Source organism: Desmodus rotundus, chromosome 6, assembly GCF_022682495.2.
Source record: "Desmodus rotundus isolate HL8 chromosome 6, HLdesRot8A.1, whole genome shotgun sequence".
NCBI lineage: Eukaryota > Metazoa > Chordata > Mammalia > Chiroptera > Phyllostomidae > Desmodus > Desmodus rotundus.
The window spans coordinates 113,093,160-113,120,989 of NC_071392.1; the positions used below are offsets into that span (position 1 = coordinate 113,093,160).

The window sequence follows — 27,830 nt, forward strand, 5'->3', positions numbered from 1 at the left end:
TCTAGACACAACAAGAGCAAAGATTGAGGTAATCTTAAGGATGATGCTTTCTGAGGCATCTTAAGGAATTAGCTTATAAAACAAAAAGTCAGAGCTAAGAAAGGGGCAGAATTAAAATAGTACTCAAGGAAGATTAACACAGCAGTAACCTGAAGGATGGATCAAGATGGATGAAGCTGGAGCCAGGGAACTGAACAGGAGATCCTATCATAGTCAGTGGCCATCCAAATGGATCCAAGGCAACTCATCGGGGGTAAACTGCAGAAGTGGAATCTACTCTTCTTGGCAAATGACAGAAGAGTCAAGGATGGCTCCAAGATGCTTGGCCTGGGAAATTGCCAAAGAGGTGGTGATGGCAGGAGCAGTAACAATAATATAAATAGGGAACACAAGAGCCACATCACCAGGAAAATTAACATAGTAAACAAAATTGTGGTTAAGGGTCAAAAAAAAGCCACCAAACATTTAAATTTTAAGTGGTCCACCTATGATGTTATACTAAAATAATGTTTATGCTAGATCCTTGAATTAGATATTTCCCCCCCCTGAATCTTTTTGTCCTCACCAGGGGCAGAGTTAGCCCTGGTCTAATGGATAGCCCTGTTTCAACTACTAGCAGTTATTTCAACCAAGACACTTAGCAATTAGTCAGCATGAACTGTAAGGACAGGAAAAACAAGAGAAAGATCCGTTAGTGAGCTTTGCTTAAACCAGACTCCGTAGACCTGGCACAGGAGTCTGCTATGATGTATTCTTTCCTGTCTCAGTATTAAAAAAATTGTTTCCTCTGCCAAGACTACTTGCTCCCCAATATTTTCAGGACTAATGCTTATACATCCTTCAGGTTTCAGTTTAAATGTCATTTCCTCAGCAACCCATAAAGTCTTCACTGTTATTCAAACCACACATACACACACACACAGCAACTTGTTTTTTTCCTTCATAGAAGTTATCACAGTTTGTAATTATATGTTGATTTATGTATTTATTTACTATCTAACCTCCTCCCCACATGACTGTAAGCTCCATGAGGGCTGGGACTATGTCTCATTCACCCACTCTAAACATAGCACCTGACAAGGCAACTGGTGAATGTATCTCTCGCACATCGATGTTTCTCTCCCTCTTTCTCCCTCTCTTCCCTTCTCTCTAAAAATAAATAAAATCTTTAAAAAAAAAAAAAGAGAAAGAAATCTTGCCACTTGTGACAACATGGATGGACTAGAGAATACTATGCTAAGTGAAATAAGTCAGATGAAAAAGGATAAATACCCTACAACTTCACTTACATGTAGTATCTAAAAAGCAAACAAGCAAGCAAAATAAAACAGAAGCAGACTCGTAAAGAACAAATTAATAGTTGCCAGAGGAGAAAATGGTGAGGGGAAGGGTGAAAAAGGTGGAGGGGAATAAGAGATACACATTTCCAGTTATCAGATCAGTAAGTTGTGGGGATGTAATGTACAGCATTGGGAATATAGTCAATAATACTGTAATTAACTTTGTACAGTGTCAGATGGTTACTAAATTTATCGTGGTGACCACTTCTTTAGGTATATAAATGTTGAATAACTATGGTGTACACCTGAAACTAATACAATATTGTATATTAACTGCATTTTAGTTAAAAGTATATACTATATGACTATTTAATTAAAAGTTTTGAAAAGACCTATCTACAGTGGTTGCATAGGTCTGTATGTGCCTAGATTGAGAAGGAGGCACAAGGGAACTTTTTGAGGTAATGGTAAAATTATAGAATATGGAGATTGAATGGTGGTGGTTACACGGGTAGATGAAATTGTCAAATCATCAAGATGTACACTTAAGATGGGTACAATTTTATTGTACATAAATTATGCCTTGATAAAGGCAACATTTAAAAATATATATAATGTGAGTGGTGAGTTGCTGTGATAATAATAAAAATATCGATCTTTCAGTATAAAACCCAAGATCCTTGGCACACAACTTCTCTTTTGTCGGACCTCTGATTGCCCCTCCAGCCCTGTCACTCACTGTACCCCTTTCAATTGTAGTTCCCTAAAAATCCCAAGCTATTTTTCCACCTCTGAGTCTTTACACATGTTGTCCCTTTGCCCATAATAGTCCAGCAGGTAAACAATCCTTCCGTTAGGGCTCAGGTTAAGCATCACCAGCACTGTCTTTCTAGATTGCTTTGGGTCGCGTGTACTAACCCCTCCTTTTCTCTGCACCATGCCTTGCACATTCAGCTGCTTTCATTTGTTTGCACACGGACTCCTCTACTAGATTGTGAATTCCTGAGGGTAGGTATGAAAGAAGTTTCTTCCATTGAAATCAGTTTAGGAGTGTTTGAAACACTTGGAAAATAGAGATGAAGCTAAAATTTCTTAAATGCTTACTATATGCCAGAAATTGCTAGACTTTTTCACTTCCTGGTTGGAACTTTTTGGTCTATGGTTGTACCATCAGTTTCAAGAGAAAATCTATGAGCTGAGACCGTACAACCAAGCAACATTTTGTATTTCTCGAACATCTCAAACATTATCCTAATTTTTGTAATTATAAAGAACTCTCCTGCTATTTATTAAACCCATATGTATTTCAAGGGAAATTTAATCCGTTTTATTCATTTGCACTCAATCCATCACAGTGTTACTTTTAAGAGCTATTTGATGTTCAAGAAGCCATTAGAACCTCATAATGCCCATTTCTGAGGAAAAGGGAATGTGGGAAAAATTAAGCAAAACCAAATGTTAACAGAGCCCTCAAGGATTAAGCAGAACCTTAGTGAAGAAAGTTATGCTACACTGTTTTTCACTTCCCAGACTCCAAATAAGTCCGTGTTGACTCAAGAGGCCCTCGTGTTTTTGTAACACTTCCTACAAAGGAACTATGAGGAGATGAGAAAAGGGATAGTTTAATGGTGCAGAAATGTTTAGCATTGTATTTCTAGCAATATTTCAGTCTAGATTTTCTGAAAATCCTCTGCTACAAAACACCTAAAATTGTTGACTAAAATGCCATGGACATTATTTTAAATGCACATTTGAGCTCCTAAGAGAGTAAAAGCCCAACACTTTTTTTTTTTTTTAAGTCCAGGGACTAAAAATAAAGAGGGAGCTAAAACCATAAGATAAACATGAATTGGCAGAATAGATGGGGGAGTGGAAAAGGTTGATTGCTTTGGTAATCAAGGACCTGGTGTTTTAAAAGACACACGGCCAGAAAATGAAGCGGGATGCCCAGGAAAAACTGGGACTTCCAGTCAAAGAATGAACCAGAGCGTTGCCACCACCATAGAAAATAACAAAGGTGTATATCTGTTTTAGACTTGTTCTGCATGAAAAAGTCTCCCTCAAGAATTTGTAACCACAGGCCCGCTCTCAGGTGGGTTTGAAGATCACATTTACATGAACTACATATTTTTAGGCTCTTAAAACCAAAACATTAAAGTAAAAATTTGGTCCTACATTGAGGCATTAGACCACTTCAACCCAGACCACACAAAATTCACACAGATAAAGCTTTGCCAAAGCTGAGCTTTTAAAAAAATAATACAAAATGTAATATAAGAATTATAAAATGTAGTTTAAAAATTACAAAATATACTATATTCCATAATAAGCAAGAGTTAGCCTATGAGCCCATCAACATACAAGATGGAGAAAGTAAAAAGGCAAGCCACAGAATAAATCCCCGGGGTTCTGCCAAGGAGGTGGAGGGATAGTTGCCTAACTAAGCAGGATGAAGAAGGGAACTGGTAATTTAACTTCTTATATAGACTTCCAGCTAATCCCACTCTTTTCAGCTCCTCACATATCTCTGCTGCTGCAGTATCTGCTCCTTCCAACTCCTGGGATTCTAGTGTTCCGCAGTAGGACACTACTGGCTGCTGGCCTCCTATTAGTATACCCCTCTCAAACATTTGGAATTCAGTTTTCTCAGCACAATTTCCATCTTCCAAAAATTTGTTGCTATCCTTCATTTGCTATTATTTTTCTTATTCTCCTTGTCCTCATGAGTGAGTAACTTTAAAATACTAACTCGCTGTGATTTGGGAATGATAAAAACAATAGAAATGAACATGTGTTTACCCTGGCCATGTAAAACAAGAGTTGCAAGACTGTCAAGATGCTCACTTTTGTTCCCATAACAAGTGTCAAAACCAGGAAATTTAGAAGTAAAATTCCACTCTCATGATGCCGATGTGGAAACAGCCTGGGTCTGAGAACTGCAGTACTTGTTTTCAAGTCCTGTTATCATTTCTTGGTTGGTTGATGTTAAGTAAGTTAAATTTTCTGACTATCTGTTTCTTCATCTGTAATGTGACAATCATCCTTACACAGCCTATTTTATGTGTAATGACCAAGTAAGATAAATGATGCGAATGTCAAATATATTAACATATCTATATATCATTTATCATTAACTCTATTACCAATAAGCAAGTCTGATCTATTTTGAGAGGCAGTGTAACAGAGTAGAAAGAGTAAGAGTCACACAGACCCAGACTCAAATTCTGTCTCCGTCACTCACTGTGTGATCTTAGGTGACTTAACCTCTCTATGCTTCATTTTCCTGTTTATAAAATAAGTATAAGATTATTAACCTGACAAGTCTGTTGTGAGGATTAAGTGAAATAATGCATGTAAAACATCTGCTGTAGGGCCTGACACTTAGTATGTACTCAGCAGATGTTAATTCTTCCCTCTCATACTACCAATTTGGGACCAGCTTTCTCATGCTCACATGAAAATCCTTAGCTTGTATTTCCTCAATTAATGCTAAACTACATTAGTAATTAGCATCTTAGGTCATCAATAGTCCTCATAAAAACTGTTTATTTGCTGTTTTCCCGGAACCAAATTATAGGGTGAGCAGTCCAAATTGAGAGTTCAGCATACATATCCTTTGAAGTGGTAAAAGGTTATTGCTGAGGCATCTTTAGGAGTATTTTGTTATGAAATAAGACGCGAAACTTATAATGAATATTAAAAGATATCAAGGATACTAGAATACTGGGAAAAAGGCTAAAAAAATTATCTTAAGAGTAATTGGTTACTTTTTTTTTTTCCTATTTGATCTTCACACAAGCCTTGAAGTTGAGTGTGAGGTGGTATCTCATTGTGGCTTTTCTTAAGAGTCTTAAAGTCTTCTGCATAGATGCCAAAACACTAAGAAACCCTGGGTAACATCACCAACAATTTACAGCATTAAGGTGCTACTAGATTTAAGACATTGTAGGAGGCAACAGTACACAAAGTCCTTGCCATCAAGGATTTAATAATGTAGCTAAAAACAAAGGACACATGGATTTAAAAATAAATAATGAGCCCAGATTGGTGTGGTTCAGTTGGTTGGGTGTTTGTATTGCAAACTGAAAGGTTGCCAGTTCAATATCCCATCAGGGCACAAGCCTAGGTTGTGGGCCAGGTCCCTGGTTGGGGGTGTGTGAGTGGCAACTGATGAATGTTTCTCTCCCTCTCTTTCTCCCTCCCTTCTTTCTCCATCTCTAAAAGTAAATAAATTAAAAAATTAAAAAAATAAATGATACAAGATAGCATAGTTGAAATGATAAGTATTACATGAAGACAGAGAAGGGTTAAATTATAGTGGTCTGGTCTGGTTAGAAAAGGCTTTAAAGAGCAAATGGCACCTCACACATTTTAAAAGGCAGGGTTTAAATTATCCACAAGAAGAGGGGAAGAAATTAATTTTTTATTTCAAATATTAATTCATGCATTCTTTCAACAGACATTTATGGGGCTCCTAATAAATTCTAGACACTGCTGGGTGCTGGGGTTACTAAGTCTCTCAAGGGCAAGGCAGGAAGATGGGCAACAAGTAGTAACAATCCAAGGTATTGAGTGTGTACATGTGTGCTGAAATACTTCTTTCTAAGAGCCTGCTGATCTATCAAGAAGATGGTTATTACCTCCTTTTAAAGGAGTATGTAAATCACGAAATCTGGGTTCTAGTTCAAGTACTGTCACTACAGGAGTCAGTCTCTATAGGCCTGCTATTTTATGGGTCAAGTGAAGAGACTATGGAATTTTTCAAAGCCTATGAAAACATAAAATTTAGGACACAATTCAAGGATTATAATCATTAGCTTACGATTGGGCAGCTGGAGACCTGGGGTGGTGCTGAGCATCAAGAATGTCCCAGAATAAACATTCTAGTAGTCTGTTTTTGGATTTCTCACTATTTTTTGTGGACTCCATAACTTGGCTTCTGTATCTATAAAACAGGAAAATCACAATGATTTCCCTCATCATATGGGAAGAAATTAATAAATGCCTGTGATTTGCAGAGGTTCCTAGATGAAAGAGGTTAGGAACACACAAATAATGATTTGTGTTGATGCTGTTATTAGCTTAGTCTAAATAAGTAGGATCTATCTCTTGGAAAATTGGAAAAGCTTAGCTACCATTGATTGCTTTGTAACTTTTGCCAACTCCCTGGGGAATTTTGACTTTTCCCCGGAAAACTACCTTTGGTGGAATCTCTGAGGAAATTCTGTTGCAAGTAGCCAGTTTAGGGAGGGTCATGCCTGATATCATGATATAAGAAAAATAAACCTTTTCACATAAGTGGTCAAAACTATTTGCTGAGCATACCAGCATTTCCCAAACAGGGAATAGAGGTACAAGAGGCCTCATTAAGACTTTGTGTGTCTTTGTTAGTGTGAACTGTGTAACTTATGGTTGATTTCTTATGAGCTCCTCTCCACCTCTATCATTATTCTCCCTTTGTTCTCCCTCCCCCCATTTCATTTGCCTTATCTCAGTCTTCATTTTCCTAGTCAAAAAGGCTTTTCAAAAACTTAGGCCACATTGTTTTCTCTCTCTTTTTCTAGGCCTGGCCTTCCCACTCAAAGTGATTTGGGGATTGTCATGCCCCCAGGAGGAGATAAATGTGTACACACCAGTGGCTGCCAACCAGAGGTAATTTTGTAACGTCTGGAGACATTTTTGGTTGTCACAGCTAGGGGGAGGGTACCACTGTAATCTAGTGCAGCGATTTTCAACCCTGTGCGCTGTGGCACACTAGTGTGCAGCCAAGAATTTTTAAAACATTTACTACCTGACTGTTTAGTCAGGAGACCTGACCTCTTTTCCCTTAGGTTATCAAATTAAAAAATGACAACAGCCAACACAACAATAGCTGTCCAGTGAAAATGAATCAAAATTATATCTATTTTTTTTTGTTAGATTGGTGCGCTGCAGAATTTTAGTAAAAGTTTATGTGTGCCATAAACTAGTAAAATGGAAAAGATTGAATATCACTGATTTAGTGTGTAGAGGCCAGGGATGCTGTTAAAAATCCTACAATGCATAGAACAGCTCCCAACAACAAAGAATTAGCTGGCCCAAAATGTCAGCAGTGCTGCTGTCGAGAAACCCTGGCGTATACAGGTATCAGTAAAGATTACTGAGGAAGCAGTGCAGCCTCCTTAGGGATGCAGATCCTCAAGGTGGTAAAGTGGCAGCCACTGGCATCAAATTGTCTGGACTTTGATCCCCAGGTTCCCTGCTTTTGCTGGCTGTATGATTTTGGGCTAATTATTCAATGCCATGAAAGCACAGTTTTCTCATCTTGAAAAAAGGGGCTAATAAAGCATCATTCTCACTAAGCTATAAGCTCTTTGGAGGCAGGAACCTAATTTTACCCATTCGTGTTTGGATTAGGGACCAGTACCCAACGGGAAGTACTAAATATCTGTGGACTGTCACCCACAGTTGTTTTGAGGCCTAAAGCAGAGTACACATACTAGGTGACATGAAGCATAGTGAGAAGGAGAAAAGCCCCTTAATGGTGGGGGCTAGGCTGACACTATTAGCTAGGATATGCTGCCCTGTTGAACATAAACAATTTCACAGGACACCAACATCAGACAAAGCTACTCTGTAACCATGATGGATCAAGACAAAAACAAAGCCACTCTGTAATTATGTCTGAATACAAACAAAAAAAGAACACTGTCCCAACCACAAAAAGACCAAGCATCCCCCTACCCTGGCTAGCATGAAGTACTGTTGCTTCTTAACCAATCATAGTCTCAACCTCCCTTTATAGATTAAGAATTGATAAATACCCCATCATAGAATTAGCTCCACCTCCTAATAGCATCCAGGGAGAAGCCTTGTTTCCTTGAACCTTCCTCCCAATTACCTAACACAAGCCTAAACCCTGTAAAAATTTTCAGCACCCTTTTTATGAGATGCCCACTGTTCTTTACGATGTGTCTCCCCTCCTTGCAAGGAAACAATACGCCCAAATTTGTTCAACTCTAGGAGTGTTCTCAGTGGCCTTTGGCTGGAGAGCATTAACAAAAGTGGGAGCTCCCCAAAGGGCAGTTGCTATTATTATACGTCAAGGGGAACCGCATGATGCACTCACAGCATTCAAGTAGAGAATTCATGAACAAGTGATTTGAGGCTTCCCGACCGCCTGCCCCTTGCCAGGCCGTTTCTCCTTAGGTTACGTATTTTCTCTTCAGTCTAGAGAGGAGGATTTTGGTTTTTCTCCCAAGTGCAAGTTCAGCATATTAGGTTAACCTTCCCATGAAGTAAACACCCCTAGGGTGCGCCTCCAGCTCCAACTTCAGTTTCTCAAGCACTAAAACACGCTCGAGAGGTTCATAATGACTGAGCGTCTCACCCACCAGCCTAACCCAGGATACATGGCCCCCAAATCACTTCGCAAGCAGTGCGGAAAAAGCGGGGACTATACCCCGCGACAGCTTGAGGTAAAAGACACCACCTGCAAAACCCAGCTTTCCCGGTAGTCTTCCTCAGACGTCACGCACACGCAGGGGTCGCTGGGCGGCCGTCGTGCGACTGCCCGCCTCTTCTACGGGGACTACAAGTCCCAGCGTGCCTGGAGACGCGGCGTCGCCGGTAAGTCGCGCCGGACAGAACGCTCTAGGTCAGCTCCTCCGCGCGCCTGCGCCCTGGCGGGCTCTGCGCAGGCGCATTTCAACGCTTGGGAGGGGAGGGCGGGGTGTCGCTCCCTTTCGCTGATGCAAGAGCCTAGTGCGGTGGTGGGAGAGGTGTAGGTGAGGTTTGTTCCGCCACTGAGGCCTGGGGCTGACCCGTCTGACTTCCCGTCCGTGCCGAGCCTACTGGAGCTGCAGTCATGTCGGGAGACGAGGTGAGGGGCTAAGGTCTGGCGCTAGGGCTGGGGACAGAGTCGGGTAGCCGAACCCATCCCAATGTGGGAGACCCGGTCTGCGGCCTAGCGGCCGGCCGCCATGTGGGGCCCCCCGGCCTAGGTGTCCCGGAGCGGTAGAGCCTGCGAGGACTCCAGAGCCGCGGGTTCGGCCGCGCCCCGCTCTCCTCAGGGTGGCGGCGCCGGAGCCGGCATTTCCGGAATGGAGAGCACGTTGGGTCGTCCTCGCAGAATTGGGCTTGAATGCCGGTAATGCCCCGAGTGAACGAGGTTGGGACTGGAGACCTCCGCATTCCTTTGGATTTGACACTGCAGCGCCGACATTCCTCGCTGGGCGCCGGGGGTGACGAGAGGAGCCTCCCTGGGCTCTGGTGGAGCGCCCTCGTTAAAAACTTTTGCAGGCTGTCTTGTCCTGGCCGGTATCCGCCCTTGTTCTCCTCTCGAGCATTCTCTCTTAAAAACACCAGAGAGTGAGGTAGATGGGACGAGAGGACGAGATGCTTCAGCCTCAAAAAGTGACTAGCCTTGCAAAGTTTTAGGGCCGAGTCCCTGTTTCCTTCACGGAGTTCACGGCGACGGGAGCGGGAAGTCCCGGCTGCGAAGCTGGCTGGATCTTCTACTCCTACTGTCGTCCTTGTACCTCAGCAAATTTACTCTAATTCCTTCTGGCCGTCTTTGTGCCGGGACATGGAGAATTAAAAGGCTTAAAGTGGAAATTAGATTTTAAGTGTTGTCAGTAGGTATTGATTAATATTGGGGGGTGAGCTACCGCTTCCCGGCCAGCTCCCCCCCCCCGAAAAAGGCTCTTGAATTTATAATTCACTCATGTAAACATTTGAGTGCTTGGCCTATAGGGCCTCGGAGAGAAGGAAGAGGGAAAATTCGAGGCTTTCTCGAGCATTGACCTCTGAGCTAGTCCCTGAACGATCCTTAGACTTTCCTTTTGGAAAGGCCTGCTCGCAGGGCAAGGGGATGGTTAAGAAGGCAAGTAGGTGTGCTCACAGAAAGGAGAGTGTTGCCCAATTTGGTTAGAGTAATTCCTTGAGATGAAGTTAGTGACTAGTTCATGAAGGGTTTTGAAGACCAAATTAAGGAATTTGGATTTATTCTGGAGGGGACTCCAATTGATTTCCACAACCCTGTAAGATACATATTATTGTTAGGCCCCTTTTATGGTTAAGAAAACAGGGTTCGAGTGTTGTATCATGTCCATGATCAAACAGTAAGTGGCTGAGTCAGTAGTAGAATTCCAGATCTATGTAATAGTTCCTCTATCTAGGTGACTAGAAGGCTCTTTAGTAGAAATTGAGTCTAAAGGAAGTCGGTAGTTCTTGCTTGGGAAGTCATGGTAGACATTGCTCTGGATTACTCTCCTTCAACGGTTCTGAGAGTGGCAGTGTTTCACACTGGTTTTGTTTTTACCCGTTTCTATGTTTTTCATAAATAAAGCACTAATGTAGTGCAAAGTTCTGTAGTGTGCTGTTATTTGTGTGGTTTCTCTTGTAAAGTGCCCACAACTGAGGGGAGGTAAGAGATCAGCTAGTTTCTACAGGAGGTAGAAAGAACCACCAACATAGATTTGTGGGGCTGGAGGATTCAGTTTTAGCAGTGGGATCAGGTTTGAAAGGAAGTGGAATATGGCAGAACCAGCATTCCAGTAGAGAACTTTTGGAAGCCAATAAAGTAGTAAGCAGCTTGGTACTTTCAGATCCAACTTTGTTTTATAGACAGGAAGCTAGGCCCCATGGAAGTTAACTTGCCCAAGATCACACAGCAAATCACACAGAATCAGCCTTTGGCTTCCACTCTGGAGGTATATGAAGGTTCTGTCTGGTTCCTCCAGTACCGATGACTAGATAAGGATTCTTAGGCCAATCCTTAATTTCTGACTACTTTACAGATAAGTGAAGATCTGTACATATAAATAATTAAACTGTACGCATTTCATTTTAAACTTGGCAATAAGCCAAAACTCACCAAAACATAACCTTTTTTAACCTAATAGAACCAAGACCTTTAAAAAGCAGCATTCTAGAAATATGGGTGCTACCTACTAAGGAAAAATCCCCTAATTTGCAGGCATTCATTATTTTTCAGACAAATTTTTTAAAAGTGTCCGTAGTTAAGATTATTGCTTATTACAATACTAGACCTTATTCAATAGGTGTCAGAACATTGGGCTTCCACACAACACGGTAAGGTGGTTTACGAAAGAAGCTTTAAGCTAAAAAAGAAGTTTCTGATTAAAAATGGAATGTGGGGTGTACTAAGTTTACAAAACACAGATGAATACAAAGGGAAATAAAAATCTCCCAGAATCCTATCACCCAGAGATGACAGCACTTGGCATTTGTTCTGTTCTACCTTGCTTCTCCAGGTTCTTTTGTAACTCACACTTCCCTTCCTGGTGTGGTGTGTCCGTAAAGTTAACATCTTGGGTAAGGTATGATGTTTGGGAGGAGGATTCCAATTTGATGAAGCATGTTAGGCTGTTGTTAGGGTAATTTTTGCTGGTATTCCTTTTTCTCATCTCCAGCCCAGCTCTGAGTAGAAAGTTAGAAATGGAAAACTTCTAAGGCTTTGTTGTGGGCTTATAAAAACAAAATTCAAGAGAGTCTGTGGTCTTTCCATAAGTGCACTGTCAGCAAGTATTTGCTTTTCAAATTCAAGTTAGTCTCATAAACAAAACATTTGGAATGTGATAATTTGTTGTCATTTGAAAGACTTAAACCATTTTTTTAGTCAAGATTGAATATGATCTTGTGGTTTGGTAGAAGTCTGCTTTGAGCACTGCTTAAGTACCCAGAGACAGTAATTAAGAGAGATGTTAATCATTTCATTGTGTAATCCCTGCATGTTTCATACCCTTTATAAGGCTACAGCCACACTGTTAACTTGCAGGCCTAAATACGAATGTTTTTCAGGGGATAAGAAGGCAGTTGTGAAGCTATTCTCTTCTGATTTCAGGATCCCTCCCATCTTTGGTCTGTCTTGCTGAGTAATAGTTAAAAGACAATTAATGTCTTAGGGCAGTTGCTCCTTGAAAAAAATGCAATAAATGAATTGTAAGCTCTGCCAGACAACCAAACTTACAGTGCCTCGAGTACTGCCTGTCCTTTGGCCAAATCTACACGTCTCCAGAGTGCAGATGAACTGTAGCTACCTCCTTGGAACAGATAGCAACACTCCATGTAGGCTGACTTGCGGCCTAGGAGTTTAGCAGTGGGGAACTTTGCCTCCTGGTTCTTCTACTCTCTTCTTTAAGTTTGCCAAATTAAAAATTCTTCAGACTGACTGCATTTGAGAATTACTCACTTATACAGTTCAATCCTCGTTAAGATAGAAGAGGATAACTTTGAGATGAGGCTGTATCAATTTCTAGAATGTCTTGAAGATCCTCCTCTATTGAGGACAATGACTACCCTACCTTATAACAGACTATAGTTTGATTTCAGTGTAGCCCAGTTTCCTTAATGTACTTGGGACATAAAGAAATTAAGTTAATTAAAATTGTTTTGGGAATTTTTTTGAGAATTTCATTTTATGCTTTGGAAATTAGATCACCCTGAGTTGATGAAATTGCAGGATAGGACTGAAGAAATATCATGCTTTATGAACTGTAAAGCATTATATAAATTACGATAATTGCTAACATTGAGGACTGTTGTGCCAGGCACTGTGTTAGTTGTTTTATATTTATTTACTCATTTAATTCTCCCAGTAATTTTATTACGAGGTTTGGTTTTGGTTTGCTACTGATCTCCATTTTACAGATGAGGCATGGAGAGGGCAAGAACTTACCTGGGGTAATTCAAGTAAGAGCCAGAGGCCGACTTGAATTCAGTCATTTGGGCTCCAGGCACTTCACTGCACTGTCACAGCAGTTCATTGGGGAAAATGCTGAATTTAAGCATGGTAGAATTTGGACAAAAGATTGCTAAGGGGCTTGGAGAAAAAATACTTGGTATTTCAGTCCAGTTCTGTTTGACTTCAAAGACCTCACTCTTTCTACTCTACTGGCATCTACCCTGTATGTTATTTAAACTACTATGTCTAAAATAACTATCTGTATTTTTCCCAAGTGATCAGTAAAAACAGATGGTCTACAAAAGGTTATAAATTAGTTTTTCACTTACTCTGTAGTAGACATCAAATAAAAATAACCTCAGAAAACTTTTAATGTCCCAGAAACAAAAAGCAGAGTAAAAAAAAAAAAAGGTTGTATAAAAGTTTCTCTTACTCGGATACAGATTTGCTATATGAAGGTTTGCTGATGGATTTCCTTAAAGTTTTGTAACACTTAAAAAAATTAGGTCAAGTCTCCTGGTGTAGCAGCCCTAGGTTGGCAACCTTCAATGTGCCTGCTTAGGCATTGGTCTTGTCATCCACAAACTGAGAGGAGTAGCATAGGTTGTTACTAATGTCCCTTCCCTAAATTCCATGATTAATTCATCATAAAGTCTGCACATTTGCTCATGAAACTAAAAGTGAAGTTCCTGTCTTGTGATAATTAAAAAATTGAAAGGCAGACACATGTTTAAAGAACACCCCTACCCCTACCCTGTGTTTAATAGTATAAGGAAGGTTGGGTGGGCTTCTTTAATCCTAATTTTGGTACTTTAGTACATCAAATACTCTTAAGAGTGTGTCTTTTGAGAATATACCATATTTGGAATATAAACATCATTAAAAAACAATCACTTAGTCCTCTTTTTATTGTCTTTTAAACAGATGATTTTTGATCCTACTATGAGCAAGAAGAAAAAGAAGAAGAAGAAGCCTTTTATGTTAGATGAGGAAGGGGATGCCCAGACGGAAGAAACCCAGCCCTCAGAAACAAAAGAAGTGGAGCCAGAGCCAACTGAGGACAAAGATGTAGAAGCTGATGAAGAGGACAGTAGGAAAAAAGGTGAGTGGTAAAGGTGAGAGTAACTGTTTTACTGAAAAACCTGGTTCTCTTCCATTGGAGTTTTGAATTTTGTGCATGCATTAACCTCTCAGCCTGATGATGCTGTTCCAGTGGAAATCGAGGCCACCCACAGTCTGTGTGCACTGGACCTTGCCAGATTTTGATAGACACAGGGAAATTCCCACTGCATCCACAAGTGGCAGAAGTGACAAACCCTTGTCATTTCAGGGCTGATTTTCCAGTCTAACCTGTCAGTCTCTCTTCACATTTTAATAGGGGTTGTATTTGCGTGTAGGCAGAAAGAAATAGGACCAAGATAGGCAGTTTTGTCTCTTAGTGAGTCTGAAACCATATAAAACAAATTAAAACTATTTTTCAAATGTTTCAGTTTAGACACCATCATTAATTATCCACTCTTGTGCTTTAACATAGATACCATTTGACTATTAGAAATAAATTATCAGTAAGCATAATGTCTGTTGAATATAAGATACTGTGCAGGGGATAGAGAGCACTGACATTCCTTGAACATCTATGGTGCTAAGCACTGTGTATGTGAGGGGAGACACTCGCAAAACTGGAATTATCTTTTGGAGGGCGGGCCCTTTGTATTACAGGCTTCCCCACTAGGTGAGTATTCTAGGAATTCACCTGTATCAGGGTACCAGCTGGCATTGTTGTGAGAGGCTGTGTTTGGGTTCAGTGAATTTTTTTTTGAAGATTTTCAACACTTTTGCCCCAAAAGTGCACCTGCCCACACCATGCTCAATGTTTGGCAGTTTTCAGCCAAAACAGCATGATTCCCTGTGCTTCACCCTCCCTATTCACTGGATTTCACCGCAAGCGATTGTTTTTCTGTTTCCCTGGATGAAAAAAGTCCTCAAAGGGAAATGTTTTCCTGATGTGCAAGAGGTGAAACAAAAAATAGTAGGAGCAAAAGGGCATCAAAATACATGAGTTTAAAAACTGTTTTGAGCAGTGCAGAAAAACATCTCGATAGGTGTATTGCATCAAATTGGAGAGTAGTTTGAAGGTGACTAAAGTTTAAACATGTAAAAATAAAGTACACAGTTTTTTATAAATAAATTCCATTTTTAGGGTCCCCCCTCATATGTTTAAAACAAACTTGGAAAGTAAGTCATTCTTGTAGTAAGACAAAATGAATTCTAAAATAGCCCCTTGAAAAAAAGTTTGTACCCAAGGGATCCTAAAATATTCCTAGAGTACAACAGGGCAGAACAAATGGAAAACGTTTTGAACGGAACCTATTATTACTTACTAATGATAGACAAAATTTTACTCATATTGTAGCCTCATTTAAAGAATGTGAAATACTTTATAAGGCCTTTTATTGATTGATTGATTGATACAATAGCATGTAGAGTTAGGCAGTAGGATTTAGGTGAACAAGGCATTAATTAGCCCCTTAGTATTTAGTAAGGAGATAGATAAGCAAGCTGTTGAATACTTCTGTTGGGGTGACAGAAGGTACTATCGAAGCATCTGGGAGGCACCCAATTGAGAAAAAGGTGATATAGGTAGGTTTAGAGAGAAGGCCTCTTGGTGGAAGTAACTTCTAACTAAGATTAAAGGTAAGGCTACCTGGGAGGTTCCATGGGAAGGGTAAGAGGTGAGAGACCACGAACAGTACACTAAAGTGGAAGTAGTTCATTTGCACTGGGACCAGGGATTGAGGTAGGGGAGATGAGATGGTAAGCAGAACTGGAGAGATAAAGCTGGAGAGCCTTGGAAATTGTGTTAAAAACCTGACTTTGTCCTGGAAACAATGAGGCATGATATGATCAGATTCATAAATACTCTCAACATGGTTCCCTAACCAGGTTTTTCCTACAAAGCTTTGAGTTTCTCAAAACCATAACCTTTGTGGCTGAGGAGGAGCCTAGGGTACTAATTAATACTTAATCTCTTTATTCTGTTGACTTGATTAATTAATAGATGAAATGTTGGTTTAACTCATAATTAGATGCTTTGCTTTCTGCTATTTGTTAATAATTGATCATTTCAATTACCTGTCTTTTTAGATGCTTCTGATGATCTAGATGACTTGAACTTCTTTAATCAAAAGAAAAAGAAGAAAAAAACAAAAAAGATATTTGATATTGATGAGGCTGAAGAAGGTGTAAAGGTAGTATTGCTTTCTTATTGAAGGTAAAATTTGACCTCTTGAAAGGTTGCTAAATGGCTGATATTTCTCCCTCTTTGTCTCATCTCCTGCTAGCATTGCTTCTGCTAAGTACTTAATTACCACTGTGAGGGTCATTATGTCTGACTAAGGTATTCTGAAGGGATGATGCAAAGGCATGTAAACTTAGGTTTTATATATTGTATCGTGTGCCTGTAAAATGATTACAAAATGCTCTTTGTCTTTACACTGAGATTGGCTGAGGGAGAGATATTTCAATAAGTGAGAAATCCTGTGAAGCAAGTATTCTCATGGTTTCCTCTGTTAAACTTTGGTGGCATGTTGAAGAGTCACAAATTTATGTGTATCTCTGAGCAGCCAAATGAATCCCTGCCTGTGGAGGTTGGTGGCTGATGATCTTATGGCCTGTAGGAGAATCAGAGTCCTCAGGCTGCTTTTATGGAATTCTCTGATCTTACAGTTGTCTTAATATCAGATCAATTTCCAATACAAATATTTCATAATTCTTTTGAACGAGTAGAGAGATGGGTGAGTAGGTAGGTGAATAGGATGGAAGAGTTAGAAAGTCTGTTCTTCCCTTATTTAGAGCTACCATTTTAAAGACCCTTTCCGGGAACCGTGAGTAGATCTCATACATGTGTTTATAAAACCCAGGATAGTAGTGATTTTATGTATACTCAGAGAAAGAGCAGGAGTTGAGAACACACATACACATGCACTAAGGGTCCTGTTCTGTGTCCTCTGCTCAAATTTTTCTTTGGTAAATAGTTTATTTGCTCAAACTTAAGGTATATCCCGTATGTAGCAGGGAATGTATATAGTAATTCATTGAATTTTGGAAACTCACAATTTTGATGACTTGGTTAATTCAGCAAATATGTATTGGTGAGTACAGTGAGTCATCAGGCAGTGTGTGCTAATTGCTAAGGTTCTGAAATGAATAAGATATTTTTCCTGTTTCCTGTGATAATTTGGAGTCCTTTAGAACAAGATGTTTTACCTGGGGTTATACTATTCTCTCCCTATTTGGGGATTGTCTTCTCGCTCTTCTATTGCAGGGAAATTGCGGAAAAGAGAAATGCTCAAATTACATTGAACAAGCAAAGTTTAAATATCCTGAGTTACAAAACGACACATAGAGATGAACCACAGAAAATCATGGTTCACAAAGTTGTTTTGGTTGATTCCTATACTAGCTTTTGTTCTCAAGAGTCACTTAATATAAGCTCTACCCTTGGATACTTCTTTCTCTGCTACTGAATTCATAACATAAGATGTTATAAATATCCTTATGAGGCAAGGTGTGGATGTTAATTGTTAAGATCTTTGATTACTCTCACATCCAAATTTTCAGACCATCATGGAACTTTTGAAAAATCTTGAAAAACACTGCTATTCGCTGTCTTTCAGCAGGACTTAGCTTCAGTTTGGAAGTAGATCTTACTGGGGTAAAATAATGGTAGAGGACCAGAAAGCTGGCTGGTGTGTGCTACTTTATATTTGGCATGTCTGAGTTTCTTACTTATTGACTGTTATCTTAGAGACTAGGTCACTAACCGGTTTCTTGTTTATATGTTATCCAGCTAATACACATGGGCCGTTTGGTCTTTGATGGCTAAATGTGGCACTGAGACTACACAGCTGGATATGGGATCTCAAAGCTGAGCTTCATTTACTCCCAGCTATTTAAACTTTTCTGCAGATAAGATTTCCGAAATTACTATAGCCATTGCAGACCAGTTCAGTGTGTATGTGCACATAAATAGACATTGATAGATAATGTGGACAGCACATTTCAGAGTAGGGAGCTAGATAAGTTGGTGAAAGGAGGGACTGATTAGGAAATTGGAGACTGACACTGGCCCTTTCTGCTTTTCTTGGGTGTTTATGACTCATTTCTGGGCTGTGATATGCCCTATTTACATCTATGACTATAGTAACTAATCTTGGGATAAACCTTTACCTTGTCTCCATCCATCCATCCATCCATCATATGATCCTGATTCTCCATGGGTTTTGCCTTTCCCCTTTCATGATGTCATCTATTGAAGTGATGCCCAGACACCTCTTTGCAGTCTGGTTGTAAGGCTGACTGTGGTAGTCTTTGTCTCTGGTTCCTGGCACATAGCTCCTAATACCCTTGGAATCCTTGGAATGATGAAAGTATCTTTTGAGATGACTGGTGCCTGGGAGCTCCTGAATAGCCTCGGGATAGGTCATCAGAAAGATTAAGCCATGGTTAGATGATTGGAAGTTTCATATATACCTGGCCACTCTCACCTCCTAACCCCCTGCGATAAGGGGTTGGAGATTGAGTTCAGTCACCAGTGGTCAGTGATTTAATTAGTCATTCCTGCATGATCAGGTCTCCATAAAAACTCCTAAAATGATGGGTTGGCAAACAAATCAGGGGGTTGGGAGAGTGGTATACCTGGAGAGGTCATGGAAGTTCTGCACCAGCTCTCTTTGCCTGTTCGTCTGTCCCATTTGGTTGTTCTTGTGTTGCATCATTTATAACAAACTGGTAATAGTTACGTACTTCCTGAGTTCTGAGTTATTCTAGCCAATTATCAACCTTTGCAGTGAGGGGTTTGTGGGAACCTCTGAATCTGTAGCCAAGTCAGAAGTATGTGTGGGTAACCTGGGGACCCGATGCTTGTGACTGGCCTCTGAAGTGAGGACAGTATTGTGGGACTGAGCACTTAAACCTGTGGAGTCTGTCACTAACTACAGGTAGTTTCAGAATTGAAATGAATTATAGGTCACCTCGTTAGAGTCAGAGAGTTGAGGAATTGGTGTGGGGAAACACCATGTGTTGGGAAGGCTGGAGGAGAAAGCCTTCCCATTGATTGCACCAGAATACTTAGGAACTTCTGTAAGATACTCCTGACCCTTTTTTCTGCTAAAGATTGTCAGTCAAAAGATTTAAGAATCTTTTTAAGTTTCCCAGGTGATTCTGACAGTGGCCTGGTTTGGAAACATGGACAATAATTTTCAGATCCCAAGGCTGGTGAATAAAAGAAAGGAAAAGATCCCACAAAACTGTTTTGAATTTCCAGTAAATGACAGAGACTCGCTAAGCCATTTTGGCTCACCCGTGAGAGACATTTCTTATATGTTACTTAAGTTTTGAATATTAATTTTTCCTCTAAAATAATGTCAGCCCATATTTTGTTTTTGTTGTTGTTTTAAGTCCTAGTATCAAAACATTGAAACTGTTATCTTAATTTCTTAGGATCTTAAGATTGAAAGTGATGTTCAAGAACCAGCTGAACCAGAGGATGACCTTGACATTATGCTTGGCAATAAAAAGAAGAAAAAGAAGAATGTCAAGTTCCCAGATGAGGATGAAATTCTAGAGAAAGATGAAGGTAATATTGGGGTCTCAGCAACTCGTTTCTAGGTACTCAAGCCTTTGACCTAGTCTCTTTGATAGGTGGGCTCCTTTATTTTTTCTTGCCCCTTATTTCCACCTGATTATGGAAGCTAAAAGGAAACAGTGTCTAATTTGATGACATTTAAAGATTTCATGGAGGAAGAATTTGGCAATTGTTGTTATATTAAATCATGAGGATTTAGGTGATTGGGTAAATTACTATAACTGAATTTTAAATGTTTAAAATTAGTTAAAATTTTTTTGTTAAAAGTGCTGTTTTATTAGTTTCTAAGTGCCATAGGGTCTTTAAAGAACTTTACTATAGTCAGCAGATGGTTTTTATGGATGTGGATGTTTCTTAAGTGCTTCAAAACAGTTGAATGTTTTTTTCTCTAATTATCCCAGTGCCTTATTTTATCTTGTGTTTGTTAAATCAAGAAAGTTTGGGGTGTGCCTGTGATATCACAAATTCCTAATTGGAGAGGTATCTATTAAGGGTTGTTTATGGAAGTCAAAAGATCCCTGTGTTTAAGGAGTAAGAGATTGTTTGTGAAACTTGATGCCTTTGTGCTTGAGGCTGTTGTGAATGTAGTTCTGGGAGGGAAGACAGGTCAGTGATGCTTTCATTTCTCTAGATCTGCCTCTACCCCTCATTCTTAGTCTTTGTTATCTATAGCTTTAGAAGATGAAGACAGCAAAAAAGATGATGGTATCTCATTCAGTAACCAGACAGGCCCTGCTTGGGCAGGCTCAGAAAGAGACTACACGTATGAGGAGGTAAGACACATTCTCTATGGAACAGGGCCAAGCTATTCTCTAGTAGAACTCAAAAGAAAAACAAGATAAATGTTCCCTGAATTGGAAGGGCCATTAGACTACAGGTTGATAGTGAAGCAGACTCAGAGGTCACATAGCATGGTGCCCTCATATGGGGCAGCCTGCCCAGAGTGTGGCAGTCATTATAGTACTCATAATGTTCCCATCTGAATCCATGAACTTACAAGGCCATGGAGGTGACGTCCCCTGGAGTGGGAGGGGGAGAAGTGGGTGGGGCCAGGATAGCCTGCAGTTTGCTTATTTGGGCTTTCCTGAATCTTAACATTTCCCATAGAAATAGCAGAATTAGTAGGGGTTTGTTCCGTAAGTGTGAACAAGGAATTACTGAGCATTCATAATGGACCGGATTCTGCCTGAGAATTGAATCCTGCTCTCAGGGAGCAACCAGAATGTGAAGTGATGTGTGTATATTTAGTAAAAAGTAAAGTTTGCTCTGCTTCGAGGTAAAGCAAGATTTAATTATACTCTGCTATTAATAATAAAGACTGTACCTGAATACCATTTTATCTCTATAGCTACTGAATCGAGTGTTCAACATCATGAGGGAAAAGAATCCAGATATGGTTGCTGGAGAGAAAAGGAAATTTGTCATGAAACCTCCACAGGTCGTCCGAGTAGGAACCAAGAAAACTTCTTTTGTCAACTTCACAGATATCTGTAAACTGTAAGTTGGTTAATGGAGAATCTCCATTCCAAATACCAGATTTTCACTGGAGTTTATATTAAAGGTCCTTATTGAGGACTTTATTGCAGGTAGAAAGAGAATGCACAGCTGTCAAAGTTGGGTTGAGGGAGGTCAGAGTTCAAATCTATCAGTTCTTTCTCCTAACAGGTCTCAGGGCTTGTCTTATCAGACATCCAGAGGTGAGAGAAGCCAACTCATGCTGATGCTTGAGAGTGGATCCTAACCAGACAGAGTGAAAAGTGAGGAGGCTAAATGTAGTCCTCAGAGAGGAGCCTGGGCAGCATAGGGAGGTAGAAAAGCTCAGGAGGTTGAGGGTGAGCCTGCTAATAAGCAAGTGAGCTCCAGGAAAGTGGCTAAATTTAGTATGCCTCTTCCTTGGATGGTCATTGCCAAGGTACACAATGGAAGAGATTTCTGCTTTCTTAATTACCATCACATTCCATCACATTTCATGCCCCTCTCACCCTCAGGTCACACTCACTGACTGGGCTGCTTTTCTTAGCTTATCAGCTACACCTTTTCTGGCAGGTTCCTTAAGCAACTGGCCTTATCTACTGTTCTTCAATTTCATAACTGATACCTGCTGTTTCAGATAAAAGGGAAAACTGATAAAACAAAGAAAGAGAAAATAATCACTAAAAATTCAGTCACCGAGAGATAGCCACTTGTTTTCATTGCTTATAGGCATTATTTAAAAGACTTTAGACTTTTTTTGCGGATGACAACCTTATATGCTCATTATAGAAAATATAGACACACTAAAGGAAATTAAAAACCATCTATAAGTCTGCCATTAAGAGGTAGGTAATCGTAATCAGCTTTGGCCGGTGTGGCTCAGTTGGTTGGGCATTGTCCTGCAAACTGAAAGATTGCTGATTCAGTTCCTGGTCAGGGCCCACGCCTGGGTTGCAGGTTTGGTCCCCATTTGGGGCGTGTGCAAGAGGCAGCTGATCTATGTTAGTCTCTCACATCGATGTTTCTTCTCCCTCCCTTCCCCTTTCTCTAGAATCAATAAAAGAAAAAAATTTAAAAAGGAGATAGATAATCACAATTTAACATTTTTATGTTTAGCTATTTTTACGCATATATTTTAAAATAAATGGTATACTGGTTTTAAAACTTTCTCTTAATAGATCATGAAACTTTTACTTATGTCATTAGTTTTTATAAAAGTAGCTACACCACATATTCTGACAGTTTTTTAGTTAGACATGGCTGCTCCCAGGTTTTCTTTATCAGAGGCAAAAACTTCAGAGAACATCCTTATACATGTATCTTGCCATTGACTCAGAATAGAGCCTTAGGGCGAAAAGTCCCAAAATAGAATAATTGAGTCTAGAATAAAAGGAATGGATATTTTTGTGGCAAATATTGGCAGATTGTTTTCTAACAGGCTTGTACCAATTTATACTCCTACCAGTGCAGGAGCTTACCTGGTTCATTGTATTTTCACCAACCCTCACTCATTACATTTTGGGAGAAAATAACTGTCTTTAAAATTGTTAATAGTAATACCTGATTATTGGAGCAAGTTCAGACAGTGCCAAGTGAGTACAGTTAAAAAGTGAAAATACTGAATGCTATTGTTCTGCATTTGATTTTTTCATTTTATATATCTTTTCTTTTGGTATGTGGGGACCTGTCATGTTCTAAAAGCAGGATAGAAAGGATGTACTGTAATTTATTTAACCACTCCCTAGTTGGTGGATATTTAAGCCATTTTCAGTTTTTCTCCTGTTATGCTACCATGAAATGCTTCTCTATATATTGTTCCATTTTTTAAAAAATAAAAATCTTCCAATAGGAAATATATAGGGATTAGCATAACAAACACCCAGGGTCTCCTATTGCTTAGGTTTGGTGTATTTGACCTTTTGACACATTTGCTTCAGATATCTTTATTTCTTTACCAACAGGGTTTTACAGCTACAATTAAAGCCATCTTTGTAACTCTTATCTTTCTTCCCAGAAAAAGATGTCCTCTAAAGTTACCTTTCTTGTCCATGTTTCTAGACATTTACTCATATGTGTGTACAGTATTTGTAAGTAACATTGTTTTATGGGTTTTAAAATGTATCATATATCTTTATTTCAGAGTTTGATGAATTTGCGCACTAAAGTGCACCTAATAGGAAAGTAATCACAAATTAAAACAGTGAACAAGTTGGTTTTTTAGAAGTTTGGTTAGATTTCCATAGAAGATAGTTATATATTCTACTTTCTTTTTAGATTACATCGTCAGCCCAAACATCTCCTTGCATTTTTATTGGCTGAATTGGGTACAAGGTAAGAAACTATATTCACACTTATATATATGGTAGTTAAGTCTAGTACCACTAGACATTTCATAAGAACTTTTTCTTAATTTGAAAAGGGTATGTAACACACTTAGAAAAAGCAATTCACCTGATTATTAGGAACTTATTTCTGTGGGAGAGCTTGGCTGCTTGGGAATAGGGAACTGAATTCACGTTGGCTTATCTAAACAGGCCTGCTGGCACCAAAATGAGGACTATGGCACTCCATGTTTAGAGGTTCCTGTCATTAATTGGATTCTTGGGTCTTTATGGAGCAAATACTAGATTTCAAATGAAGTCGTTTTCTTAGGTCAGAATTTATTTTCTAGCCCTGGTTGGTGTGGCTCAGTGGATTGAGTGCTGGCCTGAGAACCAAAGGGTTGCTGGTTCGATTCCCAATCAGGGCACATGGCTAGGTTGTGGATCAGGTCCCCAGCTAGGGGCATGTGAGAGGCAGCCACACATCGATATTTCTCTCCCTCTCTTTCTCCCCCACTTACCCTCTAGAAATCAGTAAATAAAATCTTTTAAAAATATATATTTTCTGAATTATTAATAGGCTATTGATGGAATACAGCTTATAAATTGATGAGTGGCATAGGAGAAACATTGAAACATGGATCCATAATTAGTTACTTTCCTGACTTCAGGCTCACCTGTTGAAGGCACCGAGCCAGTCCATCCCCATTCAAGGGTGCCAGGATCCCATGGAGTTTGACCATAAGTGCTAGGAATCCAACTGTCCCTTTAAAAATGAGTAGATTCAAGGCATAATAATGAAAACTAACACCTATTGAGTGCCTTCGGTACCATTTCAGTCTTTCCAGTTCTGTGAACTAACATTCTAGACAGTTATATTCTAGGTAGAAGCTGGTATTACCCATCTTAAAGATTTGGAAACTGGTTCAATGACGTGGTAGTTGGTCACATAGCCAGTTAATGCCACAGTCAATATGCAAACTCGGGTCTGCCTGTCTTGGGAGCTTGAGCTCTTAAACGACTTAATCTTGTGCCTTGCTGGCAGTAGACATATAACTAAGGTGTTCTTCTGTTCTCTTCCTACTCTTGAAACTCAGTTTGCTGGAATTGGCTACACTTGCTGTGGGGTTAAGGAGTAATGTACTGAGTAATGGTAGACACATAGGCTCTGTTCTAAGATGATTGTAAATTTGTTACATAATCATTGTTTATTTTTAACTTGCATAAATTAATGGAGTAGTAAAAGCTAGCAGTGTTTTTCCAACATCTCAGAATAATTTAGTTTTTGAAGAGATGGGATAAATATTAAAACAAATCGTGCCCAGTGAACTTAGGGTCGGTGGATTTAATACAGGGCTATTGAAAAAATTCGATTTCTTTTGGCAGTGAATGAAAAAAAATTTCCTACATCAAGCACTGGAATATCACTATAACCTGGAGATTAAGGGCTCTAGTCCATGGAGGATAATAATAAACCCTTAATAGTTTAAGGAGAATCATAGGAGAGATTCTTGCAAAAGTCATTTTTATACTGAAATATAGAACAAATAGAAATTTAACACTACCTGGCTGAATTTTGTTGTTTCACTTTGATTTGTAATTTTTAACAAATAATGTTTAGCCTAGAGCTTTGATCTCTCAAAGTGCTTGTCATCGGCTTCTTTTCAAAAAGTTTCTCTTTAAGTACCGTGGACAGTATGCGTGGCCTGTGACTTGGGGCTTTAACAGTTTTATAGAGATAAGTCTTTCACATATTTAAATGTACAATACCATGTTCACATGATTAATCATTACAACCAATTTTAGGACATTTTCATCATCTACATATGACTGAATCAAAATACAGGGGTAGGCAAAAGTAGGTTTACAGTCGTTGAGTACACAGAAAGTTTATTTTTGTATTGTTTACTAATTATTCTATTTCCCGTAAGAACAATTGTAAAGTAAACCTAATCTTGCCTATTCCTGTATTCAGTGCTTAGAATTTTTAAAGATAGGTCCTACTTTTGCACATGGTAAGCTTTCAGTAAAAGTATGTTTTCCTTGTTGGATAAATGGGCCATCACACAATGTTAAGGAATCAATTTGTTCTAGACTGAAAATCAGTTATAAATCTGTTTTGCTGCTGGAGACTTAATTGATGGAAATTGGATTGTTAGGAAATATGGATAGGTCATCAGGTACCAACTACTTAATTAAAAATAAATTCTGAGAAACAGGTAGTATAGCACTACTTCTAGAAATTATCCTATGCCATGGAATACATTTAAATTCATTAAATGTAAAGGTCCTGGAATTTAGTTCCTTACAGGAATAAACAATAATGAGATATTTTTGTTTTCTTTCATAGTGGTTCTATAGATGGTAATAACCAACTTGTAATCAAAGGAAGATTCCAACAAAAACAAATAGAAAATGTTTTGAGAAGATATATCAGTAAGTGTGTAATTTAAACTCAGTACATCACTCTGAAATGTTCTCATCAGGCTGTATTGTTTTGGGGAGAACCATTGGTTTGTAATGGAGCTGGAAAGGCTGGCCTTAAAGGATGAGAGAAAATGGTAATTATGGGGAGCAGGGAGGTGGCTCTTGGTGGCTGATTGGGGGTGCAGTGAGAAGGGTTTGGATTTCCTAAGAAGGCCCAGGCTGAGGGCCAAGCTAGAGAAATCTGTCTGCATTCAGGCCTGGCAAGCATTCCTGCCTCCTTGGACATTTGGAGGTTTTTTCCAACCCATACTTTAGTACCTGAAGCATCACAGGAAACAGCTTGTGTTTTCATACCCTAGAATAGTTTAGCTATAAACTTACCACTAAGTTTAGCTGAGCTTCCCAGGTCTGGGTGCCAGCCTGGGCTTGAGGAGTTCAGTGTAGAAGTGTTTAGGGGGAAGAAACCTCTGCCATCACTGGCCACCAGGTAATTCTGTATGTTGCTTTTCCTGCAGAGGAATATGTCACCTGTCACACGTGCCGATCACCTGACACAATCCTGCAAAAGGACACCCGACTCTATTTCCTACAGTGTGAAACTTGTCATTCTCGATGCTCTGTTGCCAGCATCAAAACCGGCTTCCAGGCTGTCACGGGCAAGCGAGCACAGCTCCGTGCCAAAGCTAACTAATTTGCTAATCACCACTGATTTTACAAAGTGTGTTGTGGAGATTTGGCTGGACAGGTTTACCATCAGAGTGGATATACCATTGTATTAAAAACAAGATAGAAAAGCTGCCAAGCTCTTTGGCGTGTGGCTGGTTGGTCTGAAATCCTTGCAAGATGCCGATGCTCAAGCTGTTGACATACTCATTGCCTACTTTAACAACTGTCAGAGAAACGTGATGGGGTAAGGCGGTGCTTTTTTAAAATCGTTCATAGACTTCTGTAAAATGCAAGATAAATTAAAGTTATTATAACAGTGATTCTTTCAATTTGGTTTGTCCTTCAGTTTTCTTTTCTATAAAAATTGTGCTTAATGAATTCAGCAAAACAGTTTGTGCTTGGGCTCTGGTGAGGTTTCTATATCCCTGTCCTAAGAAACTGGACACTGGTAATGGCTTCAGCTGGGCAGCCATTTCCTCTCAGCTTCTCTTGAGATATATATAAAGTAGACACAGCTTCCCACGAGAGGGTGGTTGGAGCATAAAGTCTAGGAGGACAGCCTATTTTACATAGATTTGAAATTCTTTTCATTATGTGAGGATTGTTGCTACTACCTCACTGCTAATTCCTCCAGCTGTCACCATGAAGGAATACAAGGTGCTAGGTACCCTGCCTCCTCTGAATTTTCTCCTTATTGGCCACTAAGAGAATCTTAGAAACAGCCTTGAAGTGTGTCTCGGTAAGTAAGAGATGTGGCATGTGCAGTACAGAGAACTCTTCTGAGAGTCTAAACCACGATACTAGAGAAGTTTTTCTTTTTCTTCCCCAACTTGTGTTCGGGTTTAAAAAGACCCGCTGCATACACTTTCCTATTTTCTGTATTAAAGTTTTATCTTTTGAATGTCACATGGAAAATCCAAGAGGTGATGCTTCCTGTGTGGTGCTTCTGGTGCCTCCAGTTCTGCCTTCTGAGGATTTGGCTGAGAGGGTATTTCTCCACTGAGCATGGGGAAAAGATCATCTTATGTGTCTTCTGTGATCTGCCTTGCACGCACTTGCCAAGGATAAGGGCATAATGCTGCTCCTGTTTTCTTGTTGCAAGACTAATCTTAAACGTCTCAGGAGCAGCCATTTACTAAGCCCTGAATGTCTTGACCATGTTGTTTTTAATCACTGTGACCCTTAATTTTAAAGTACAAGCCAAGTGTTACAAAACACTTTGGCCATAAAGTGGTGGAGGGAGCAGAGCATTCCTTCAAACTGACTGAGCTGCCACCACTGCCCTGAACTCAACTGCTGTTTATAATGCCATCTTCCTTTTGTATCTACAC

The 27,830-nt window shown here is 39.6% G+C and overlaps 2 protein-coding genes across 2 annotated transcripts in view; one reads left to right on the forward strand and one right to left on the reverse strand.

The window, feature by feature from the left end:
* The window catches only part of ASIP (agouti signaling protein), a 69,848-nt gene extending 60,983 nt beyond the window's left edge, over window positions 1–8,865 (reverse strand). Inside the window, 2 exon segments of the mRNA XM_071221771.1 lie at window positions 6,103–6,225; window positions 8,389–8,865. Of these exon segments, the coding sequence (XP_071077872.1) occupies window positions 6,103–6,139 (37 nt within the window). The 5' untranslated portion in view covers window positions 6,140–6,225; window positions 8,389–8,865.
* Window positions 8,866–8,978: 113 nt separating this feature from the next.
* Window positions 8,979–26,828, forward strand: EIF2S2 (eukaryotic translation initiation factor 2 subunit beta). Its single transcript, XM_024559400.3, has 9 exons — window positions 8,979–9,141; window positions 13,891–14,068; window positions 16,111–16,214; window positions 19,468–19,603; window positions 20,285–20,385; window positions 20,961–21,109; window positions 23,360–23,416; window positions 25,757–25,842; window positions 26,349–26,828. Exons 1-9 carry the CDS (start codon window positions 9,127–9,129, stop codon window positions 26,522–26,524), a joined length of 1,002 nt encoding a protein of 333 aa, XP_024415168.1. The 5' UTR covers window positions 8,979–9,126; the 3' UTR covers window positions 26,525–26,828.
* Window positions 26,829–27,830: the final 1,002 nt, after the last annotated feature.